The sequence below is a fragment of the Sminthopsis crassicaudata genome, chromosome 4 (genome assembly GCF_048593235.1).
Source record: "Sminthopsis crassicaudata isolate SCR6 chromosome 4, ASM4859323v1, whole genome shotgun sequence".
Taxonomy (NCBI): Eukaryota; Metazoa; Chordata; class Mammalia; order Dasyuromorphia; family Dasyuridae; genus Sminthopsis; species Sminthopsis crassicaudata.
In genome coordinates, this window is record NC_133620.1 from 476,142,354 (window position 1) to 476,164,330 (window position 21,977).

Below are 21,977 nucleotides of genomic sequence, written 5' to 3' on the forward strand. Positions count from 1 at the left end.
TCCGGACCAAATCCCTCGAGTCAGTTTCTGTTCTGTACAGTGGGGGATTGGATAGGATGACTTGGAAATCCTGATCTAGCCTTACAAATACTGTCAAGAGAGTACATTTTTGATCCAGAGAAGGAGAGCTCAACAGATAAATACAGAGAGAGGGACAGAAAGAACCAGAGACACAGAGAGACAGAGAGATTTCTTGTAATAATTAATCTAAGGAAGTCAATAATATTTGGGAAGAAGCAAAAGTTCAACCTCTCTTCCAATTGCCTTTTGTCTCATTAAGTTTGTGGCTTCCATGCCCACATAAAGATAAGGCAGAGTTACCAAAGCTGCCAGATTGTGACAGGGGACAGAGCAGAGTTTAAAGAACTTGATTTCTCCGGGATCCTCGATTTGCCCCGATGGCCAGAGGGCTGCGGTCATGGCCCTGGGCCCTGGTGTGGCTGGCTCTCTGGGCTGCCTGCCTGGGCTTTGTCCAAGGAGGGAAGCTGCTGGTGTTCCCCGTGGATGGCAGCCACTGGCTCAGCATGCGGGAAGTGATTCAGGAGCTCAGTCTGAGAGGCCACGAAACTACTGTCGTGGCCCCGGAGCTCTCCCTGCACATCAGGGAAGGACGGCACTACACTTTGAAGACCTTTCCAGTCACGTTCAGCAAGGACTTTTTCAAGGATATGATGCGTAATAATATTCATAAAGTATTACAACCGGACCCTTTACTGAAGAGATTTTTTGATACAATTTCAATACTGAAGAACTTTACTAATATGCACCTTAGCTTTTGTAGAGAATTAGTGTACAACAAGGAACTGATGAAATCCCTGGAAGAGACCCACTATGATGCCATTTTAACTGATCCAGTTATTCCCTGTGGAGCCATTCTGGCACAGTATCTGTCCATTCCAACTGTTTATTTCTTGCGAGGAGTTCCATGCGGCTTAGACACTGAAAGCACTCGGTGCCCTGACCCATCCTCCTATATCCCCAGAATGGCCACAGAAAACACGGACCGGATGACGTTCCTCCAGCGGGTGAAGAACATTCTATTCGCTTTGCCCCAGAATGTGGTGTGCCATTTCCTGTACTCGACTTTTGCAAGCCTGGCTTCAGAAGTCCTTCAGAGAGACCTGAGTATAGTGGATGTCCTAAGTCATGCATCTGTGTGGCTCGTGAGAGCAGACTTTGTGATGGATTATCCCAAACCAGTCATGCCCAATATGATCTTCATTGGAGGCATCAACTGTGCCAGTAACAAGCGGCTCTCCCAGGTTGGTATGTATACCTTGGCCAGCCAGCCAGGGGCTCATTTGGTTTTCTGGTTTTTGAGAGAAAACTTGACTGTTTTTAATCAGTGTCCAAAAGTGAGGGGATCCATGGTGGTCCCATCAAATCACTGTAAGTCCTCTAACATTTCCTGAACTGAGTGGAGCTGTAGAGGCAAATTAGAGATGCTGGTAGAGTTGGGATTTGCTTGCAAACAGCTCTTTGCACTGGTTTCTTTGTTTCCTCATTGATTTGGGGTCTCAGGGAATCAGGAAACCTTGAGCTAGTTCGAGATCTACTGCTCTGTGGGAGACCCTCTGCCTATACAAGTGATCCCCTTCCTCCTGCCTCCACAGCATTCCTCCTCTCGTACTAATTTTCCCTAATTTTTGGCTATTTCCCCATTGCCTACAGACAGACCCATCTCTTCCCCCTCTTCCAAATAGCCTCCTCCTTTGATCCTCCCCCTTGGTGATTCCTGTCCTGTATCTCTCTGAGGTTCTGTGGCTAATTGACTTGAGAAGGCCTCACAACAAGTCTCCTCCTCCTCTCCTCTCTTTCTTTTTTTTATTGATAATAAATCATAAAGTTTATTTTAAAACAATTTAAAACAATTCTTTAGTATACATATAATTTTACCATTTTTGAAAAATGAAAGCAAATGCATACTAATGAGATGGATGTGCTTGTTTATTTTTACATAAAGAATTTAATTCAGGAATTATGATAACTGTTGCCATCTTTTCACAATACCTGTGTTACATGATCCTATAGGCTATAATAAAGCATTGGGATCCATAGTTTAAGAAGCTTTTTTCTAAATAACTTAAAGTCACTTCCCTTAGGTGATAGAATTTATAAGACCCAAAAACGTTTATCTCCTTTAATCCACTAAGAGGTAGGCCTTAATTTTTGTTCTAGCCACTGTTCTGAATATATATTTTTTTAACATTTTCAGTTGAACTAAAAAGCAGGTTTTAATATGCTTCCATGTTAGTTATGCAATTCCAGAAAAATCATTAGTTACTTTGTTTCTTTCCTCTTTTGTAAGACAAGGAAGAAGATTGGACTAGATGTCTATAAGTTGTCAATCTGTGACTGTATGAAAAATAAACTTTCACCTCAGATATTATCTGGGAAACCCCACTTATCTCTTTCTGTTTACTTTCTTCATCTATAAAATGAGAAACCTGGACTTGATGACTCCTAAGTAACCTAGTTTTGAATCAATGGAGGGAAAAGATTCAGGAACCCTAGCTATTAGGCCGCTCTTCACAGCTCCATCCTGTCTCTCCAGAGAATTTCTGCTTAATCATTGAATGGTTGCAACCTCATTCAAAATGAGAAATATTGAAGACCTTAAAAAGGCCAAGGTCTCCCACTGCATCCAGAGCTATCTCCAGTCATTCTGATTTACCTCTGGCCACTGACCCATATGGTTCTGGAGGGGAAACTGAGGCATGACCTTGCCCACCCCTCCCTCACTGAAATACAACTCACTTGCATGTCATGGCATCACCCCCCTGGTGTCATGGCCCTTCTTTGAAGGACAAACAAGAATAAAATCAATGATACTCCTATTCCATTTTGTTTGAATTTCTTAGACTTCCTAACTGCAGATCGGGGAGCCCAGAAATCACTTCTTCCACTCTCCTCTCTTTCTAAGGAAAGATTCAGCAGCCTCTTTCAACCCAAACTGCCCTCTTCCAGTTATCAATGACGTCCTCATTGCCAGGCCCAAAGATGGTTCATCAGACCCCAAACTTCTGGGTCTCCTTCATCATCAGGCTCCTCCTCCTTCACTCCCCTGGTCCTCCTACTTTACTTTCCTGGTTCTCCTCCCTCCCTCCTCCTTTGCTGGATCACCATGCAGGCCATGCTCCTTACCATGGGCGTCCCACGAGACTCGGGCCTGGGCCCTCTCCCCCTCGCTCACCGAGCGATCCCATCGTTCCCCATGGTTTCATATCCTATCTCTAGGCTGCTGATTCTCATATTCCCCATCCAGCCTTAACCTCTGTGCTGATCTCCAACAGCCTCTTGCACACGTCCGGCTGGATGTCTCTTGAACATATCATGCTCCAAGCAGAACTCCCTCTTTCCCTCCAAACCTTTCTCTCCTCCTCACTTCCTGTTGCCCCCCAGCCTCCCAGGCTGCTATACTTGACTGTTCACTCTCTTTCAGTCCCACCCATCCCCTTAATCCATCTGGCTAATGACAAATCCTGTCTGTCCATTTCTCCCTCTGAATTACTTTGTAGCGGCTCTCCCCCTTGTCTGCCACTATCTTGGTATCATGGCTGTTTGAGAGCTCAGGATCCCAATGCCCTCGGGACGCTTAGAGGGCAGGATCCAGTCTTGTTTGTAACCCATAATATCTGCCAAACCTGCCCCTGCAGGACCCCAGGCCTGCCCCTTGCTGCTGCCTTCACACCCACCATTCAGGGGTCTCCATCCTGCTTCCTCACTGGGAGGGAGAGAACAGCACAACCCCCCCCTCCAGCAGAGCTCCCTCCAGAAAGCCCTTTCTAGCCATTCTCTCTCTGGAGCTGCCTGGGATAATTAGCTCCATCTGCCCTGGAGGAAACTGAGGTGGATTTGTCCATCTGGTAACTGTCCCACCCTGTCCTCCTGAGGCCAGGCCCAGTGCCAAACCCCCAGCCTCAGGCCAATGAGCAGGGGGAGATGGGGATGGCCATCCGGAGGCCAAAGGGAGCCCATCCTTCCATGGCCTTGGTGAAAGGTTTCTGTTTATTTGTTTTGGGATGAGTTCTTTGGGGTGGAAACTCCCTCCACCTAAACCAATGGCAATTCCTCCTTCACTCTTAGCCTTAGATAAGAGTCTCAGAAGCTGAGCCCCTGAGTGACAGGCCATCATTAGGTACCTGCCACAGGGCGGGCACTGTATTGGACTGAGGAGCAGAAGAAAGCCTCCTGAGGTGTGAGCTGAGACCCGAGGGAACCAGGGAAACCAAGGCGCAAACACACACACTTGCCCCTGTGCTTCTGAGGAGGCCCCCTCTCCGGGCGCCAGGCTGTGAGTGTGGGGAAAGGGAGCCCCTCCATGAGGGCAGCTGCGGTGGGCGCCCTGACCCGTGAAACCTGAGGTGAAACCCTCTCGGTCCAAAAGGGATCCCGTGGTCTTTACTCCTAAGGCGTCGTCTCTTTGACTTGTTGGATAAAAACTTCCCAAAATCTTTCCCTCGCAAACATCTTCATGGCCCTTTCCTCCACTTTTGGAGGTCCGTGGAGTGAAGTGCTTGAAGCATGTAAAAGGCCCAGAGGCTGGAGGGTCATCACGGTGGGGATGTGGAGGAGGGAAGAGAGGGAGACGTGGGCTGTGGATGGGAGGATTCTAATATGAGAGGTCAAATATATATATATAATATATATAAAATATATAATATCTATATCTATATATTATTTATATATATTTAATATATATTATATATAATATATAATATGTAATATCAAATATATATGTAAATCATCATGTAAAATCTATAAACAAATCTACAAAGCAGTTACCATGTGCCAGCAATTGTGCTGTGTGGGGGAACATGACCAAAAAACCAAGCTGGTTTTCATCCAACCAGCTCCATTAGGGAGCACTTATGTGGACTTACTCCCTGCCAAGATCTTTGCTAAGTGCTGAGGATGCAAATACAAAAGGGGAATTATTCCTGCCCTCAAGGAGCTTTCTCAGTTAGGGATGTTGCCATCATTGTATACAAGGTCCAGAAAGTGTCAGAAAAGCCCCCGAAGGCATTAGCTGCAGTTCGCCTGAATGTGGCCCTGGGCCGAGATTTCAGGGATTATGCTCTACAGGTTCTCTTCCGTCTCCCCCAAAATAAGGGGTGGGAGGATTCTTGCAAAGGTGTTTGTACCTCAGAGCAAGACCTAAATTATTGGGAAATGTGTTCTTTGGGCAAGTTACAAATGGTGATCCATGTGCTTCCGCCCCTTGAAGAGAGGCACGGGACACATTCTATCCAGTCAGGGTGCAGACTCTGATGGGTTTGGGGGACAAACTTTCAGAACTGGCATCGTGCACAGACCACAAGGGGGATCTGTCATTTTATCAGCAAGGGTGCTCCTTGTGTGGGAACACCCTCCATTGACAGAAGCCACCCTCAGTGACTTCAAAGATCAGCCCTAGGGACTTTCTTGAGACATTTAGATCTTAAATGACTTGCCCACGTCCCTCAGTTTGAAATATCTGAGGTTTTTATCTTTGTAAGATAAATTGGCTAAATTAATCAGATTAATGGATGATTAGTTGTCTTTATTCATTATATAATATGATGATATGCTGTGTTAATGCTTGACTATTTAAAGTCCTCTTGTCTCTTGAATCAGAATATTCTCTCCTATGCCCTTGACTTTGGAGATTTCATACAATCCAGGGGCAGCTAGGTGGCGCAGTGGATCGAGCACCAGCCCTGAAGTCAGGAGGACCCGAGTTCAAATCTGGTCTCAGACACTTAACACTTCCTAGCTGTGTGACCCTGGGCAAGTCACTTAACCCCAGCCTTAGAAGAAAAAAAAAGAGATTTCATACAATCCAACAGAGAGGCAGTGTGGCACAGTGGACCTGGGTCCTAATCCTGTCCCTGCCACTCACTCACTTGGGTGACATTGGGCCCATCACTCCATCTCACAGGTGCCTCACGTGGAACATTTATAAACCAGCTGGACCAGCTATGTCAGTAAAAGGGCATTTTCAGCCCCAAATCTATGATCAGAGGATTCTACGTTCAATTCTTGGCTCTTTGCATGTCTGGTTGCTCGGGATCTCTTCCACTTGATTTAGCATAAAGGGTTGTTAATAACGGACTCTCTCAGTTTTGGTTCCGACTTCAGGGTCTAAAAGGCATCATCAAGGAGCCAATAGAACCGGCCTGGAACTACATAGGTTTTCCCAGAAGGTTAGACCTCCACAAAAAGCTTCCTCTCACCAGGATTCATAGAACCACATGGCAAGAAGGATTTGTAATGAGAAGCTGGGAATGCGGGGCGATCTCTGTTCCGGGGGCAGAATATGTACAGGGATAAGGCTCTATAGCAATCTGGGGGTGGAAAGCCATAACGCAGCATAACCGTCCTATTTGGGCAGCTTGACACGGGAGGGCACCCCCAGCACCTTTACCACTCTCCAGCTTTTAAAAGTAAATTCCTTGCTCTTTGTAGTTTATTTACCTTTTATCACTAAGGGCAATCATGGAACTTGGCTAAATATTAACTTGGTATACAGATACGAGGAAATAGAAAATTACAGGGAGATTAAAGAGCAAAGATCTTGGATCTAGAGAGCAGCAGCCTGAAGCAAATGGTAGATTGAGGGAGAGATGACTGCTCAGTATTCCAGGGCTCTGGGACTCCTCCTTTGGGTGTCCTGTTTGAGGTGGGCAGAAGGGGGAAAGTTGCTGGTGATTCCAGTGGATGGCAGCCACTGGCTCAGTCTGCGTGGGGTCCTTAAGGAGCTGCACGTCAAAGGACACAAAATCGTGGTGATTGCCCCTGAAGTGACTGCTCTTATCCAAGAAGCCACATTTTATGACCTCAGACGGTATCCAGTGCCGTACCGGAAGGAGGATCTGGAGGTCAGTTTTCAGTGGATTCAAAATGATCCCTTTGAGAAGTTAACAGTGTGGGAGACTTTTTCCAGAACGATGGAAAGGATGAAAAATAACTCTGATTTGCTTTTTACTGCCTGTTCCCATTTGGTCTACAATAAGGAGCTGATGACCCGCCTGGAAGACATGTATTTTGATGCAGTTTTCACTAATCCGTTTCTTCCCTGTGGTCCAATTGTAGCCAAATACCTCTCTCTTCCTGCCGTCTACTTTGGTCAGGGAATGCCATGTAACCTTGACTTGGTCAGCATGCGATGTCCCAACCCCTCCTCGTATATCCCAAGAAGCTTCTCTGGCCACACAGACCACATGACGTTTGGGCAGCGGGTGAAAAACATGGCGCTCACCATGGCCCAAGTCTTTCTTTGCAATTTTGTCTATTCTCCCTATGAGCGTCTCGCCTCTGAACTCCTTGACAGAAAGGTGACCATTGTGGACGTTCTGAGCCATGGATCGATTTGGCTGCTGGAAAGTGACTTTGTGAAGGAGTATCCCAAGCCAGTCATGCCCAACATGGTTTTTGTGGGGGGTGTCCTCTGTGTTTACAAAAAGCCGTTATCTCAGGTGGGTACTTGAGCAAATGGATTCCCTTTCCTCTGAGCCTCTCAATCAAGTACTTGTTCCAGTGCCAACTGCATGCCCAGTGCTTTCCTTGGCACTCAAGATGCCAGTATGAAAACGAGAGACTCCCCGACCCCAGGAAGCTTACAGCCTTCTCAGAAGATACAGTGGAATCACAGATAAGTAAATACAGAATGCTTATAGAAAATAAATAGAGTATAATTTTCAGGGTGGGGATGACACTGCTGTCCAGTAGCTGCACATCCCTGATGCCCACCGAAATGCTGGTTTTTCAGAATCACTGGGCTGTCTAGGACAGTCCTCCCTATCTTACAAACCTCTTGGCTAAGTTAATTGGATTAATTGATGGTTAGTAATAGATTATTATTAATTGTATGATATGATGATATGTTGTATTAATGCTTGACCGTAAAGTGTTCTCATCCATATTGGGTTTCAGATGTACCTGTGTAGACGCCCACTCCTCCCCAGTCAGTCAGGGAACAAGCATTTATTAAGCACTTACTAAATTCCAAGTAATATACTCAGCACTAAAGATACAAAGAAAGTCGACAAGAGGAACAGTAGTCCCTGCCCTCATGGAGCTCTTAATGGAAAGAGAACATGCAAACATCTATGCATAAGCAAAATATGCATGGGATAAATTGAACTAGAATTAACTGTGCATTAACTGTCTCCTCTGGAGGATTTCTGGGAGACCCTAGGTAGGAAGGCCTGGGATTTGTCCTCATGGAGGAAGTTCCCATACTGATGAGTTACTAATCCCTTGCCTCCCAAGGCCCAGCATGTCGCTTTCACATCAGAGCATCCCAAGGTGAGAGAACACCAGATAACACCTACAGGTCCAGTAAATCTGCACTCTTGGGCACTCTTTAACTTCTACGTGACTCGACTCTTTGTCTTCCCGATTAAACATTAACTTAGATTAGTTCTGTAGCAGGAGAAGTAGGCAGAAGTACTGGGCAAAGTACTTGGAGAGGATCGGGCTTCCCGTGGCTTAGGTCAGATCGCCGGGGAGATGTCTGGAGGACTACAGCCTCGGTATGCCCTATTTCTTTGGACTTGTTGCTTGGCGTTGGCCAAGGCGGGCAAGTTGCTGGTGGTTCCCCATGATGGCAGTCACTGGCTCAGTATGCACGGGGTCCTTCAGGAAATGCATCAACGAGGACACGAGATCGTGGTGGTGGCCCCTGCCGTGACTCTCCATATTAAGGAAGGGTCGTTTTATAACCTCACGCGCTATCCAGTGCCCTTCCAACGGGAAGATTTGGAGTCCCAGTTCCGTCAGATGAATCATGAAATTTTCGAAAAATTACCATTTTGGGAAAATTTTTTCAAAACGCGGGAGAGATTAAAAACCACCGCAGCTTTACTTCTGTCAGTCTGCTCTCACTTGGTTCACAACAAGGAGCTGATGACTGAGCTTGGGGACGAGCACTTTGATGCTGTGTTCACCGACCCTTTCCTGCCATGTGGCCCGATCGTGGCCAAGTACCTCTCTCTGCCCGCTGTCTACTTTTTGCACGGACTGCCATGCAGTTTAGACTCTGCTGCCACACAGGGCCCCTGCCCTCCTTCCTACGTTCCTCGGGGGTTCTCTCTGAACACCGATCGCATGACGTTTTTGCAACGAGTTAAAAACATGCTGCTCGCTCTAGTCCAAGTTTTTCTTTGTGATTTCGTGTACTCCCCATATGTGCACCTGGCTTCTGATCTCCTGAAGAGAGAGGTGACTTTGATGGAGCTTCTGAGCTATGGATCCATTTGGCTTCTGAGAAGTGATTTTGTAAAAGAGTACCCCAGGCCAATCATGCCCAACATGATTTTCATTGGGGGAATCAACTGCGCTTATACAAAACCGTTATCTCAGGTGAGTGCCTCCTGCCTGAGAGACTTGGGCCAGGTAACGATGCTCTTTGCTTGCCCGTTGTCCTGCTGGTGTTCTCGGAGTAGCTCGGCTTGGCTGAGCAACAGTCCAAAGAAGTCCTCGGATGCAGGATCGTGTTCTTATCACCCCTAGGACAAGTGGGCATCGGACAGGAAAAGTTACCTCTCTGAGGTTTTGTGGAGCAGGGCAAGCATTAGGACCCCCCTGAACTGCCTTCCCTTGGATGTCTGCCTTGCTTAGCTCAGGCACTTGGAGGAGGCCGGAGTTTTCTCCTCTCCTGCTTTAAAGGCTTCCTGTGTCTTTTTTGTGCAAATAGCTTGTGACTTTGGCTGAATTTGGCTTTGGTTCCAAGATGGGACCTGGCTGCTGTCTTGGTGACCCAGGGGACCACAGAGCCCTCCTGTGTCAGTCCCTTTTTCCTTTTATGTGCTCTAAAATGGGGGCTTCTCCAGTGATCCCCTTCTCCTCTCTGCCTCTTCCTCAGCCCTCTGGTCAGTCAGTCAGATATGGAGGTATCCCTGAGGGCTCAGCATCTGGCCAAGCATGGAGCAAGATTCTGCCAGCCTAGATTCTGGCCCCCACCCCAAGGCCCTGGACGGGACAGCTCTCAACACTTAGCTCGGCTCTCTCTGGGCTCTTCCAGGAGAACTGTTTGATTCCTTTATGCAGAAGGCGTCAGGTGTTTAAAGCCTGCTGCCTCCATTTTCTCCTTTATCCTCACAAAAGAATCCAGGAGTTGTGGATACCGAGTAGAACTACCCATTGCACTCTGAATACATGGGGCTGGGAGGAAGGGCGAGCGTGGGAGGGATAGACAGTCAGAAAGCTGGGCAAAGTTTTCCAGGATTGAGGGAGGGTTTAAGGAAGGTGCTGAGCTGTCTCAGCACAGAGCAAATAAACATTGTAGCTATCATCCTTATCGCCATTATTACTGTAGCTATTATTACCAGGTAGGAGGGCTCCAAGATGCAAATAATAAGTTAATAACTTGCCCATGATGAAACATTTTTGTGGAAAGCAGGAATTCAAGCCCAAGTCTTTTGTCAACAGCTCTGATGCTCCAATTTCCAGAGCACTGACTGCATTGTTTCTTGATAAAGCTGGTGGTCACAGAATTACAATAATAATAATAGCAATCACTAGCATTTGTGGAGTATTTTTAAATTTCTGAAGCACATTACAAACATCTTGTTTTATTTTAATAATTGTTAAATTGTTACAAGAATTCCAGGAAGTTATTATCCCCATTTTACAGATGAGGAAACTGAGGGAAGCAAAAACTAAATAAGTTGCCCAGGACCATGTAGCTTGTAAGCATCTCAGGTCTTCCTGAGTCCAGGTTCTGTGCTCTATCCCCTGCACCGTGGAGCTGCCCAATGATGGTGATATAAATATAATAAATGTCTCCTTCTCCCTTTCTTGCATTGTCTTCCCCACTGGATTGGAAGCTCTCGGAAGGCAAAGACTTTCTTTCTGCCTCTCTGTATTCTCAGTACTTAGCACCATGTCTCATATAGATTGTTTATGAGTTGTTTTAGTCATATTTGACTCTTCTTAGACCCATTTGAGGTTTTCTTGACAGACATACTGGAGGGGATAGTCATGGCTTTCTCTAGATCATTTTGTAGATGAAATAACTGAAGCAAACAGGGTGAAGTGACCAGACCAAGGTCACATAGCTAGAAAGTATCTGAGGCAGGATTTGAGCTCAGGAAGATGAGTCTTCCTGACTTCAAGCTCTGGTTCAAGATGTTCTATGGTGTCCCCTAGCGGCTTTGTCTCACACAAAGGCAATACTAAATACATTTTTGTTTACCGCTAAGAACAACCGTGAGAGATCAGTGCAAATGTATTTGTGAGCAAATACTGCCCCAAATTGCTGTAGTCATTAACTGCAGGAACTTCTAGAGGTTCTCCTCAAGCACTCAGTTTCCCCAAAAGTTGCTTCCCCAGAAAAAGGCCCCCGAACACTAAGATGCTGTGAATCAATGGAATACTGCCATTTATATTTGGGGCTGGACTTCTGCTCCTTCTCTTCTAGCAAGTTAGCATTCTCTTCCTCCCCTCAAACAAATATCTGGGCTATTTAAACATTTTCAAGTTTGGATGCACATGGAGCAAGGCAGGATCATCCTTCAAGACCTTCTCTAGAAGAGTTGGAGATTGTCTTCCTGGACAAGCTGATAGAATGAACTGACAGAGAGTGGGATCTTGAGTCAAGGTCATGGAATCCTAGGACTGTGGTTGTGAAAGGAAACCCAGATATCATCTCACCCAATGCTTGCCTAACATTTAATCTTGTCTCCTATTTCCTGTGAGATCTTGGACAAGTCCCTTATTCTCCCTGGGTAAATAAGGGGGCTGGATTTGATGCCCAAAGAAGTGCCTTCCACTCCCATAGATTCTATGATCCTATCAGATCTGCCCTATGATGGATAGTTGTCCTGTTTTGTAGGCTTCTATGACAGAAAACTTGCTACACAGTGAGAGAGACCATGTTTTTTGGGTGCAGTTCAAATTATCGGGAAGTTTCTTCTTAGGTTGGGCTCAAACTTGCCTCCCTTCTGACTTCCCCCATCCATCCTAGTTTTATCATTTGCTAGTAAAATCTAAGTTCCTTAGGACCAGAGACTGTTTCTTTGCATTCCCAGGACCCTACATGGTGCCTGTCACAAGGTAGCTGCTTATTAAGTGCTTCTTGATAAATTCTTTGATTCTTGGGATAAAAGAACAAAGGAAATCCTTCTTTTAATATTTGAAGATAGCTGTTATTTGCTTCCCAGTCTTCATAAAACAAAATAGCTCCAGTACCTTAGTCCCATCCTCAGAGGCATGACAGAACAGGTTCCTCACCATCCTGGTATTTAACACATTCCAGCATATCATTCTCCCCTACGAAGTGAACACAGTGTTCAGAATGGGATTTGCCTAGGGAACAGGGATTCGGCTTTATTTACTTACTAGGTGAGTATTTAATTTCTGAGACCTTTTTTTAATCTAAAAATAGAATTCACCATCCTTATGGATTTGTGATGAGATTTAGATAAAATTGTAAAATATAATAACTCAGTGCTAGTCTCATCTTCTGATGAACTTTTCACACAGTGGACTCTGATACCTTAGGACATGTCGTGATGTAATAAAGAGCATTAATAAAACATCTTTATTTTAAAATATTGAAAAAGCTAACTGTGAATGTGAATGGGATAAACTCTCCCATAAAACAGAAGCAGAGACCAGATTGGATAAAAAGCCAGAATTTTAGAATATGTTGTTTACAAGAAATATATTTAAAGTAGAGAGATACATACAGAGTAAAGATAAAAGACTGGAGAAAAATCTATTATGCTTCAGTTGAATTAAAAAAAAAAAGAGGTAGAGATTCAGATCTCAGATTAAGCAAAAGCAAAACTAGATCTAATTAAAAAAGATAAGGAAAGAAACTACATTTTGCTAAAGGGTAACATACATAATGAAATAATATCAATACTAAACATATATGTATTAAATGCCATAGCATCCACTTTCTTAGAGGAGAAGTTAAGAGAGTTGTAAGAAGAAATAGACAATGAAATTATACTAGTGGAGGACCTCAACCTCCCTCTCTCGGAACTAGATAAATTGAACCACAAAATAAATAAGAAAGAATAAAGTAAATAGAATTTTAGGAAAGTTAGATATGATAGACTTTTGGAGAAAATTGAATGGGGACAGAAAGGAATATACTTTTTTTCAGTGATATATGGAACCTACACAAAAATTGACCATGTATTGGGATATAAAAACCTCAAAATCAAATGCAGAAAGGCAGAAATAATAAATGCATCCTTTTCAGATCATGATGCAAAAAAAATTACATGTAGTAAAGGAACAGGTGAAAATAGGTAAAAAATTAATTCAAAACCAAATAATCTAATCCTGAAGAATGAGTAGATGAAACAACAAACCATAGAAATAATTTATAATTTAATTCAAGAGAATGACAACAATGAGACAACATACTAAAATTTGTGAGGTGCAGCCAAAGCAGTTATTAGGGCAAATTTTATATCTCTAGGTGCTTATGTAAATAAAATAGAGAAAAAGATCAACGAATTGGGCAAGCAACTAAAAAAGCCAGAAAAAGAACAAATGTAAACACCCAATTAAATACCAAATTTGAAATTTTGAAAAGAAAAGGAGAGATTAATAAAATTGAAAACAAAGCTATTGAACTCATAAAATATTGAAAAAGCAAACAAAAAAGGTACAAGAGAATAGTTTACTTGTGGGAAAGTTGATTTAGTCATCGTGGGAGAGGTTGGCATCTGTCAGGTTTTTACTGACCACTGTTTCATTTTTCTCAGTCTGCCATCTCTTTAATCACATTGCCTTAATTTTTTTTCTTTTTCAGAACCAGATTGTTTTTATGGATGCAGAGAAGAATTTTGTGCACAGATTGTATTGCATGCATTAAATATATGCTCTCTTCTTGTTTTAGGAATTTGAAGGCTATGTGAATGCTTCTGGGGAACATGGAATTGTGGTCTTCTCCCTGGGTTCTATGGTCTCAGAAATCCCAGAGGCCAAAGCCATGGAAATCGCTGAAGCTTTGGGCACAATTCCTCAGACAGTAAGGACAATATTCTACTACTCTTTTTTTATCCCTAGACACAGCTTAATCCCTGGCTTCCCAAGACTCAGATGGTTGTCTTTATTAGAATATGGGATTTACTAGAATATTGGAGTGTTACTATAAAACTCTCTTCCTCCACTTCCCAATCAAGTTTCATTGAATTTAATCAAGAGTCACTTAATTATCCTCCTTACAAGAGCATTTTAAGAGTAGACAAAATAACCTTTACTGTATATTTTTTTCTTGGAAACATTTTGGTAGGACTAAAAAGTTGATTATTTAGTAAAAATATCAGATTGGACACTATGGCATCTCATTAATGGAACAAATATCTGAATAGCATCATAGATTTGCTCCTGGAAGATATCTTAGGGGTCATCAAGGATAATTCTCCCCCATTTTACAAATGAAGAAACTGAGACCCTGAGAGATGAAGGACTTGACCATTGTCCCACAGGAACTAAGTAACCAAGCTAAGAGCCTCTAATTCCCCTGATTCTAAATCCAGTGTTCTGTACCCACTAAGTCCCATCCCTAGGAACTACAAATTCTTCTCTTGTCACTTTCAAAATATTTTTGACCATTTACAAATCAGAATCACTTTGGGCGTTTTTTGTTGTTATTGAAAAAAAATGTTCAGTTTAATGGTGGAATATTGCCCCAAAGGTTCATAATAATTCCATTGCAAAAGTCTTCTAGCCACTCATTTTATGGATGAGAAAACCCCAGAAAAGCACATTCAAGATTACATAGGTATCAATCAAGTGGCAATCTGGGTTTTGAACCAAGGTCCACTGACTCCAATTACAACAGCACTTCTTTCTTGAGAGTTAAAAATTACATCCATCCTGAGAGGAAAATGTCAAGGAATGAGTCAAGGATGCATGCCAAAAGTAGGCAGTTAAGATCCCCTTAAGAACAAGTTATTGATATATTGTCTGTGGCTTCCATACCAATTCCAAAAGCTTCAGGGAAATGTATGATGATAACTTTTTATCCCAACCCTTGCCCAAGATGCTTTGACCTGGGCTACCATAGCAATAAGGAGCAGCTGTAGCCTCAGACTCTTCCAGAAATTAGCCAGTGAACCCAGGGATCTGATTTCTTGCTTTGAGAGCATGAGTAGGAGATAGGCCTTAAACCAAGGATGTATTTTATTTTTGGGAGACTGGATGAAGTCTCTCTTCATTCATCTCAAAGCCATAGTGGCCACTTCTTCTACTACTATACTGAAACTGTGTCATGGGCTTTTCTCATATTCTTTGCTCCCCCAAGGTACTGTGGCGGTACACTGGAAAACCACCATCCAATCTGGCCAAGAACACCAAGCTTGTGAAATGGCTTCCACAGAATGATCTCCTTGGTATGTGCTCATTTGTGTGGTGGGGGAGTAGGGGTGAAGCATAAAAGTGAAAGAGGTTAAAGCGGTTTCGGCAGATCATGTCCGAATGATCATCTGTAGACAGCACTGGGGCAGCTCTCCTGGTTTTTCATTGATAAGGTACATGCAGAATCATAGGATCCTCAGAGATGGATCCCAAGGCCAGCTAATACAACCAGTATCTCTGTAGAAATCCCTTTGATGATGTCCCTTATAAGAGACCATTTGACATAAGACCCCCAATGAAAATGTCCCCATAACTCCCCAAAGATCCATTTCACTTAGTTTTTTCTGACTTCAAGGATGAATTGCATGGTTATGGGCCAACCCATGGCCATCCTTCACATATTATTGTCTTCTCCATTTCCATAATTATTCCTGACATATATGGACTCCAAGCCATTTATCATGGTCATCTTCCTCTGGATACTCTCCAGCTTATTATGTCCATTCTATAATGTAAGCACCCTGGACAGAGCCCCATGTTCTATGTGAGGTCTGACAAGGACAAAGTTCAATAATGCACTAGGAATTTGCACCAGCTTTTGATTAACTCATTTGGAGCTTGTAAGCTATAGAAATCCACAGGCAAAAAAAGATATGAGATCAGTGGTCTAGTCTAGATGGACTAACTCTTAAGATTCAATGACTCTTTCAACTCTAGAACTCTAAGAGCACTGAAAGGACCACAAATTAGATGATGGCCATAGGCTGTGTGTGGGATCAGAGAGGGTATCCAGAGGTGGGTTTGATTGCTTCTTCCTGGTTCCATAGATATGAGTCAGAAAGAGGACCATAGTTGAAAATCAATAAGCATGATAATGGCTTGAGGTCAATTTTCCTGAAAACCTGGGGACGATTTGCCCAAATTAGTAATAAAGAGAAAAGATTGTTGTTGTGACATCAAAAGGACTCAGTCCAATATTGATTGGCTCAGCTGACACATAGGGGTATTACCTTTACAAAATGGCATTTAAGTAAATTAGTTGCAGTAAAAAGGTGCTATGGAGTGGTAGAGAGGGTCTAAAAGTCATTAATCATCAAGGAGGATTCTGGAACGTGTAGAGAACTCCCAGGAAGCTAGAAACTTCAGTAACTGGGATGTTCCCTTCCTCTTCAGATTAATCAAGGGTGCATTTAAGTTTGAAATCATGAGAAAACACAAAGTTCTGGCACAATTACTGGGACATTGTGAACTTTAAATAAGATTGAGTCCCTAGAAACTAACAACATGCTTCAGAGATTAGATCATAGAAAACAGAAACCAGGGTTGGCTACAGAACAATTTTTTTCATAATGACATATGGCTTAAAGATATATAAGCAACATGATTTCTCTCATTAAATGGCTCTGTTGAATTATCAACAACCCCTTCTTCTTATTTTCAATCACCACTAGCCCATTTGTTTTGCTGGCTATGACAGAAAGGTATATTTTAAAGCTCAGAAACATCTTCACCACCATCCAAAGGGTTGCCATCATCTGGAAGAGTTGTAGTACTTGGGCAGCTGGATGGTGCAGTGGATAGAGTGTCAATCCTGCACTCAAGAAGATCTGGGTTCAAATCTGACTTGACTAGGTGTGTGACCCTAGACAAGTCACTTAACCCTGTTTTCCTCACTTTCCACATCTGTAAAATGAGCTGGAGAAGGAAATGTCATAGCATTCTAGTACCTTTTCCAAGAAAACCCCAAATGGGTCCATAAAGAATTAGACTGAATAAGAATTTACAAAGTTTGTCACAGAACAGATAAATGGATGAATAACAGAACTTGTGTAATCATCATAGGGGCCAAGCCTAGTAGTATTCTCTAGTGCTTGGCCAATGAAGCATTTTTTTAAGAAGAATGCTCTGATTTCCCACAATAGATAACAGTAACATTGGCCATTTATTAGTGCTTTCAAATTGTGAAGTATTCTATTTCCTGAAAAGCCATCGAGAAATTCTTTCTCTCTTTTCCTTGCTAAGGTCACCCGAAGACCCGGGCATTCATCACTCATGCCGGCTCTCACGGGATCTACGAAGGACTCTGTAACGGCGTGCCCATGGTGTTGATGCCTTTGTTTGGAGATCAGATGGATAATGCTAAACGCATGGAGTCAAGAGGGGCAGGGGTGACCCTGAATGTCCTCGAAATGACATCTGCCGATCTCAGCAAGGCACTGAAGACCGTTATCAATGACAAAAGGTAAGAAAGCATTTCAAGATGGCGTGGCCATTTGCTGCTGACACTTTTAGTGCTGCTGTGCCCCTTCTTAAAGCAAACCTAATTTATGCAATTCCCGATTCCTAATAAGGTAACTTGGAAAGCAATCATTCATTTTGATTATATTCTAAATTAATAACCTATGTAGTTTTTAAAATATACTGTCACTATCCAATAACTCCTCCCTAACCCTCAAAAGAACCTTCCCTCAAAAACAAAGTATTCAAAGCAAACCTCTGTGAGCAGGGATGCCCTCTATTACTCCCTAACAAGTGGTTCTAGTTGGCGAGTGGTAAGATCAAATACTTGATGACCTCCTAGGAATTCCACTGCCCTTGGGATGGCTGTAAACTGGCATCTGGAAATCTGCTGCAATATGTCTCCCTACCCTGATTCTACTTTCAGGGACTGGGCAATACAAGGCTAGTCTCCCTTCCATGTAACAAACCTCAGGCCTTGAAGGCAGCTGTCCCATCTCCCCTAAATCTTAAATTCTCTAGGCTAAATGATGCTCGGTTCCATCAGCCAACTCATGTTCAACTGTTCCATATTTTGTTAGTCTCATGGACCTAAGTAACCAGCCTGGGCACAGGATTCTTGATCCGATCTGTCCAGGGGATCTCATTATAGACACTCTGTGCTTTTATCAAGGCAGTCCTTTCCAGCTTTGCTTTGTTTTGTTTGCCTGCCATGTCACACCCTTAAGTGATAGACAGTAAGCTCGCAATCCGTAAGCTTTGGAGGCCCTTGGCACACAAACCATGGTCTAGTCACCAATCAGTCCTGTCTCTTCTTTGATCTTTCATTTGCCAAACACAATTTTAAAAGCCCTTTTTTGTTGTTCTTTGAGTTAACCAATAACTTCCTTTTATTGTAGCCTCTAGGGTGCTGCCATGATTCACCCAGCGTTTTATCAGTTTCCTTCCTCTGTGCCTCTGTCTCGTCTTCTTTCAATCCCCCAACACTTTCTACCATGTTTTACCATAGTTTGTAGACTTTCTTGCAGGAGTTGATTTCTTCATATATACTTTATAAGTTGTTGAACAATATTTAATTGAATATACAATATTCTTTCATCCTTCTTTATCTACTTGTCTCCATTTGAACAAGTCATATTCTTCTACTGTTATATTCCAGTTATTAGCCACTTCTCATTGATTAATAGAACTGCACATTTCTGTTTAGGCTTCCATTATTTTCTTCTTATAAAAAATCTTCTACATTCTGTGGTATCTGACTCTGTGGATATATGTAGTCAATTTTCTTCCTCCCTCACTGTTTTTTGTTTAACGCCGCCTTGAGCAAATTCACAAATTTTTAGCCAGTTGTTTTTGGCTTTCATTAGACATATTCCATCCCAGGTCAAGTCTATCATTCCTAGATGTTAATCTGCTGTTTAGAAATTCAAATCCTGTTCTGTGATGTTGTCTTTAAAATTGCTTACCTGGTTGTGTTTGATAAGCAGTCACAAGGTTTTTGCCAAGGCCCTAGTGAATAAATCCATTAATCATGTCATATCATAACATGATCATAATCATAATCATATCCTAAATGATAAATCAGCCTCCAGCAGTTCTTTGTGTTAGAAGATCTGGAGTAATCCAGTTTGATTCACTGAGTAAAAAAGTAACAATCTGAAATCGCAAGGCCTGAGTTTGAATCCTGCCTCTTACTCTTATTGTATAAGGGACCATGGACTGGTCACTTCACCTGTCTGATCCTCAATTTTCTCTTTTGTCATAATTCCCAGAGATTCCTCCAATCACCTAATAGCTCTTTCTTTAGATTTTGTCTGTCTGCAGCTAATCCTTTGCCATCTTGATATGTTTTGTCCATCTGTCAATTTATCTCAGAAATTATCTCTGATTTTCGTTTTCCTTTTGGAAGTGGGTCATCCCCAGGAGGATGTGAATCCACCATCCCTGGAGGTTTTCAAGTGAAGATTGAATGATTATTTCTTGAATCTATTTCGATGTGATTTACACTTTGAGAAGATTGATTAGTAGACCTCTGCAGTCCTCCTAGCTCTGTAATCCCATGATTCCATAATTCCTTGGTCTTTAGTGTCTATGAGCCTAACTTCTTGTGAAGTGAAGAAATCAAAAACACCAAGGAAAGTCTTAGCTTCTGGGTAGCTTGGCTACTTCCAGACTAACCCAAAGAGGTGATAGTTCTCTGTCACTGAAGACTTTGTATATTAATCTACCTTTTTAACATTTTTTAGCTACAAGGAAAACATCATGCGTCTCTCGGCTCTTCACAAAGATCGGCCAATCAGTCCCCTCGACCTTGCTGTATTCTGGGTGGAGTTCGTCATGAGAAACAAAGGGGCCCCACACTTACGTGTTGCTGCCCATGACCTCAACTGGTTCCAATACCATTCCTTGGACGTCATCGCTTTCCTCCTGGCTATTGTGTTGACTGTTGTATTCATTGCTGTGAAAAGCTGCATGTTTTGTTTCCACAAATGCTTTGGCAAAAAAGGAAAAGCTAAGAAAGCCCCCAAATCCAAGTCTCATTGAGCCACACATTGAAAATTAGGTGAAATTTTAGTTTTTCAGATGGATTCTAAAAATGCACCCATATGAATTTCATGCATACACAAGTACACAGATGTACATATACATTTTCATGTATACAAGTCAGTTTCAAATCAATTTTTGACAAAAAAAAAAATCTTAATCTTATTTTGTTGTTTATTGAAATGGGACCCGTAGAGCTTGAGAGTCTGAAGATGAACATTTAGTCCAAATACTTCATATTACAACTGAGGAAACAGAAGTGGGAGGAGGGGAAAACTTGGGCTGAAGATGAGTCTTAGATGAGGCTTCTGATAATTGCCTTCTCACATAGAGGAGTGATTAGTTGTACTCTGCTTGACCTCAAAGGATAGAATCAAGAATAAAGGGATCTGGAGGAATTACATTTTAGGTCAGGGTCAGTATAATCTTCCTAATGATTGGGACTATCCAACAGCAAGGAACTACCTCAGGAAGAAGCAAGTGCTCCCCTGTTCATTGAGGCTTTCCAAGTCAGCCCTGAATGAGCAGTGTCTGGAACATTGTAGGAACAACCTGAGATCTTGGTCCATATGCAGGTAGATTCGATGACCATTGAGGTTTTTTTCAAGATTTCTCAGATTCTATGATTCTAAGACCTTCTCCAGAATCACCTGGCTAGTTTGCACTGAGCTGGAGCAGAAGCCAGGTCTTTCTCCCTCTCAAGACACAGTGATTAGGAAAGTTAGGACATAAATGCAAAACTCGTTCTCCTCCATTCTTCAGGGTTCTAGCTTCAAGGGTTTTGCTTAATAAAACTGGAGAAGTCAATTATCCATTTGGAGTCATCATTTTTTAACTGGAAAATTCATACAGATCCCTTTCAGGTGTCTTTCTAATGAGTTGTGAGTGCTAATCATTTATTGGAAGGTTAATGCAGCCCTACCACTTCCTCTGTATTTCAGCTTCCATTTCTTTGCAAAACCCCTGGATGCTGTTGAGTTTGGGCTCTTTCACTAATAATGCATGGGCTCAAGAATCATGCGATCCCTTTGGACACAGGAAAGTCCTCATCATGTTGTGCCCCTTGAAGGAAGTGGATTGTTATTGTATTGTAAGACCAAGATACATCAGGGCAAAAAAAAAATGCCATGTGGCACTCCACTCGTCCAAATGGATCAGAATGTTATCAATTACCCATGAACTATTTAGCCAATATATAGCTATATTTATCAAAAATGTGTATAACATATTTAGCAAAGTTCCAAGTTATCATATTGCTCAAAGCAAGACTAAATATATGAATAAATCCCTACTAATTATTTTTCTTGGAGTCTCTTGTTTATGAATTGATTTTGCTTTTGTGTACATCATTTGAACTTCTTTTGATAACCATATAGTCACTGATTGATTCAACAAAAATTCATGGAATAATATCAATCCTAATGGAGTTTTCAGCCTAATAGGCTGAAGCATACTCTGATATGCTGATCCTTGTGAGCATCTGCAACCTCATTGATGTGGATCCTCCTCCCTCTTGCCAAAAGCCTATCTTTTCCCCAAACCCATCCTTTCCTTATCATTCTTCCTGATACTTGTTAAAAATCCCCCAGTCAATATTTAACCAGATTACAGCAGAAGCCTTCTTCCTCATCTCTCAGCACAATGTAGGTGGAAGTGGAGCACAGGAGTTGTTCATTTAGTTCCATGGCCTTTGCTGTGAGACTGCCCAGCCCCCTTTCCAATTACACATCCATATCCAGTTATCTATGTTCAGTTTGTCAATGGAAATAGAAGCAGTAGGATGGAAATGACCTGAATAGACCTATTGGGAATCTCAGAAACCCCTTATTATCCAGCTGAGAAAAATGAGAGCCTAGAAGGAGGGAGCTCAAGGTACTCCGCTGCTATGG

General features: G+C 42.5%; 1 protein-coding gene across 12 annotated transcripts in view; it reads left to right on the forward strand.

Annotated features, from left to right (window-relative positions):
• The window catches only part of LOC141540420 (UDP-glucuronosyltransferase 1A6-like), a 75,160-nt gene extending 53,772 nt beyond the window's left edge, over positions 1-21,388 (forward strand). For 7 of the 12 annotated variants that reach the window (XM_074264460.1, XM_074264458.1, XM_074264457.1 and 4 more), the window contains 4 exons: positions 13,844-13,975; positions 15,254-15,341; positions 17,329-17,548; positions 19,791-21,388. In XM_074264460.1, the coding sequence (XP_074120561.1) occupies positions 13,844-13,975; positions 15,254-15,341; positions 17,329-17,548; positions 19,791-20,088 (738 nt within the window). In that variant the 3' untranslated portion in view covers positions 20,089-21,388. Of the gene's footprint in view, positions 1-328; positions 1,263-6,558; positions 7,458-8,443; positions 9,346-13,843; positions 13,976-15,253; positions 15,342-17,328; positions 17,549-19,790 lie in introns of those variants that run through there. The other 5 variants (XM_074264465.1, XM_074264464.1, XM_074264455.1 and 2 more) reach the window with 5 other exon arrangements.
• Positions 21,389-21,977: the final 589 nt, after the last annotated feature.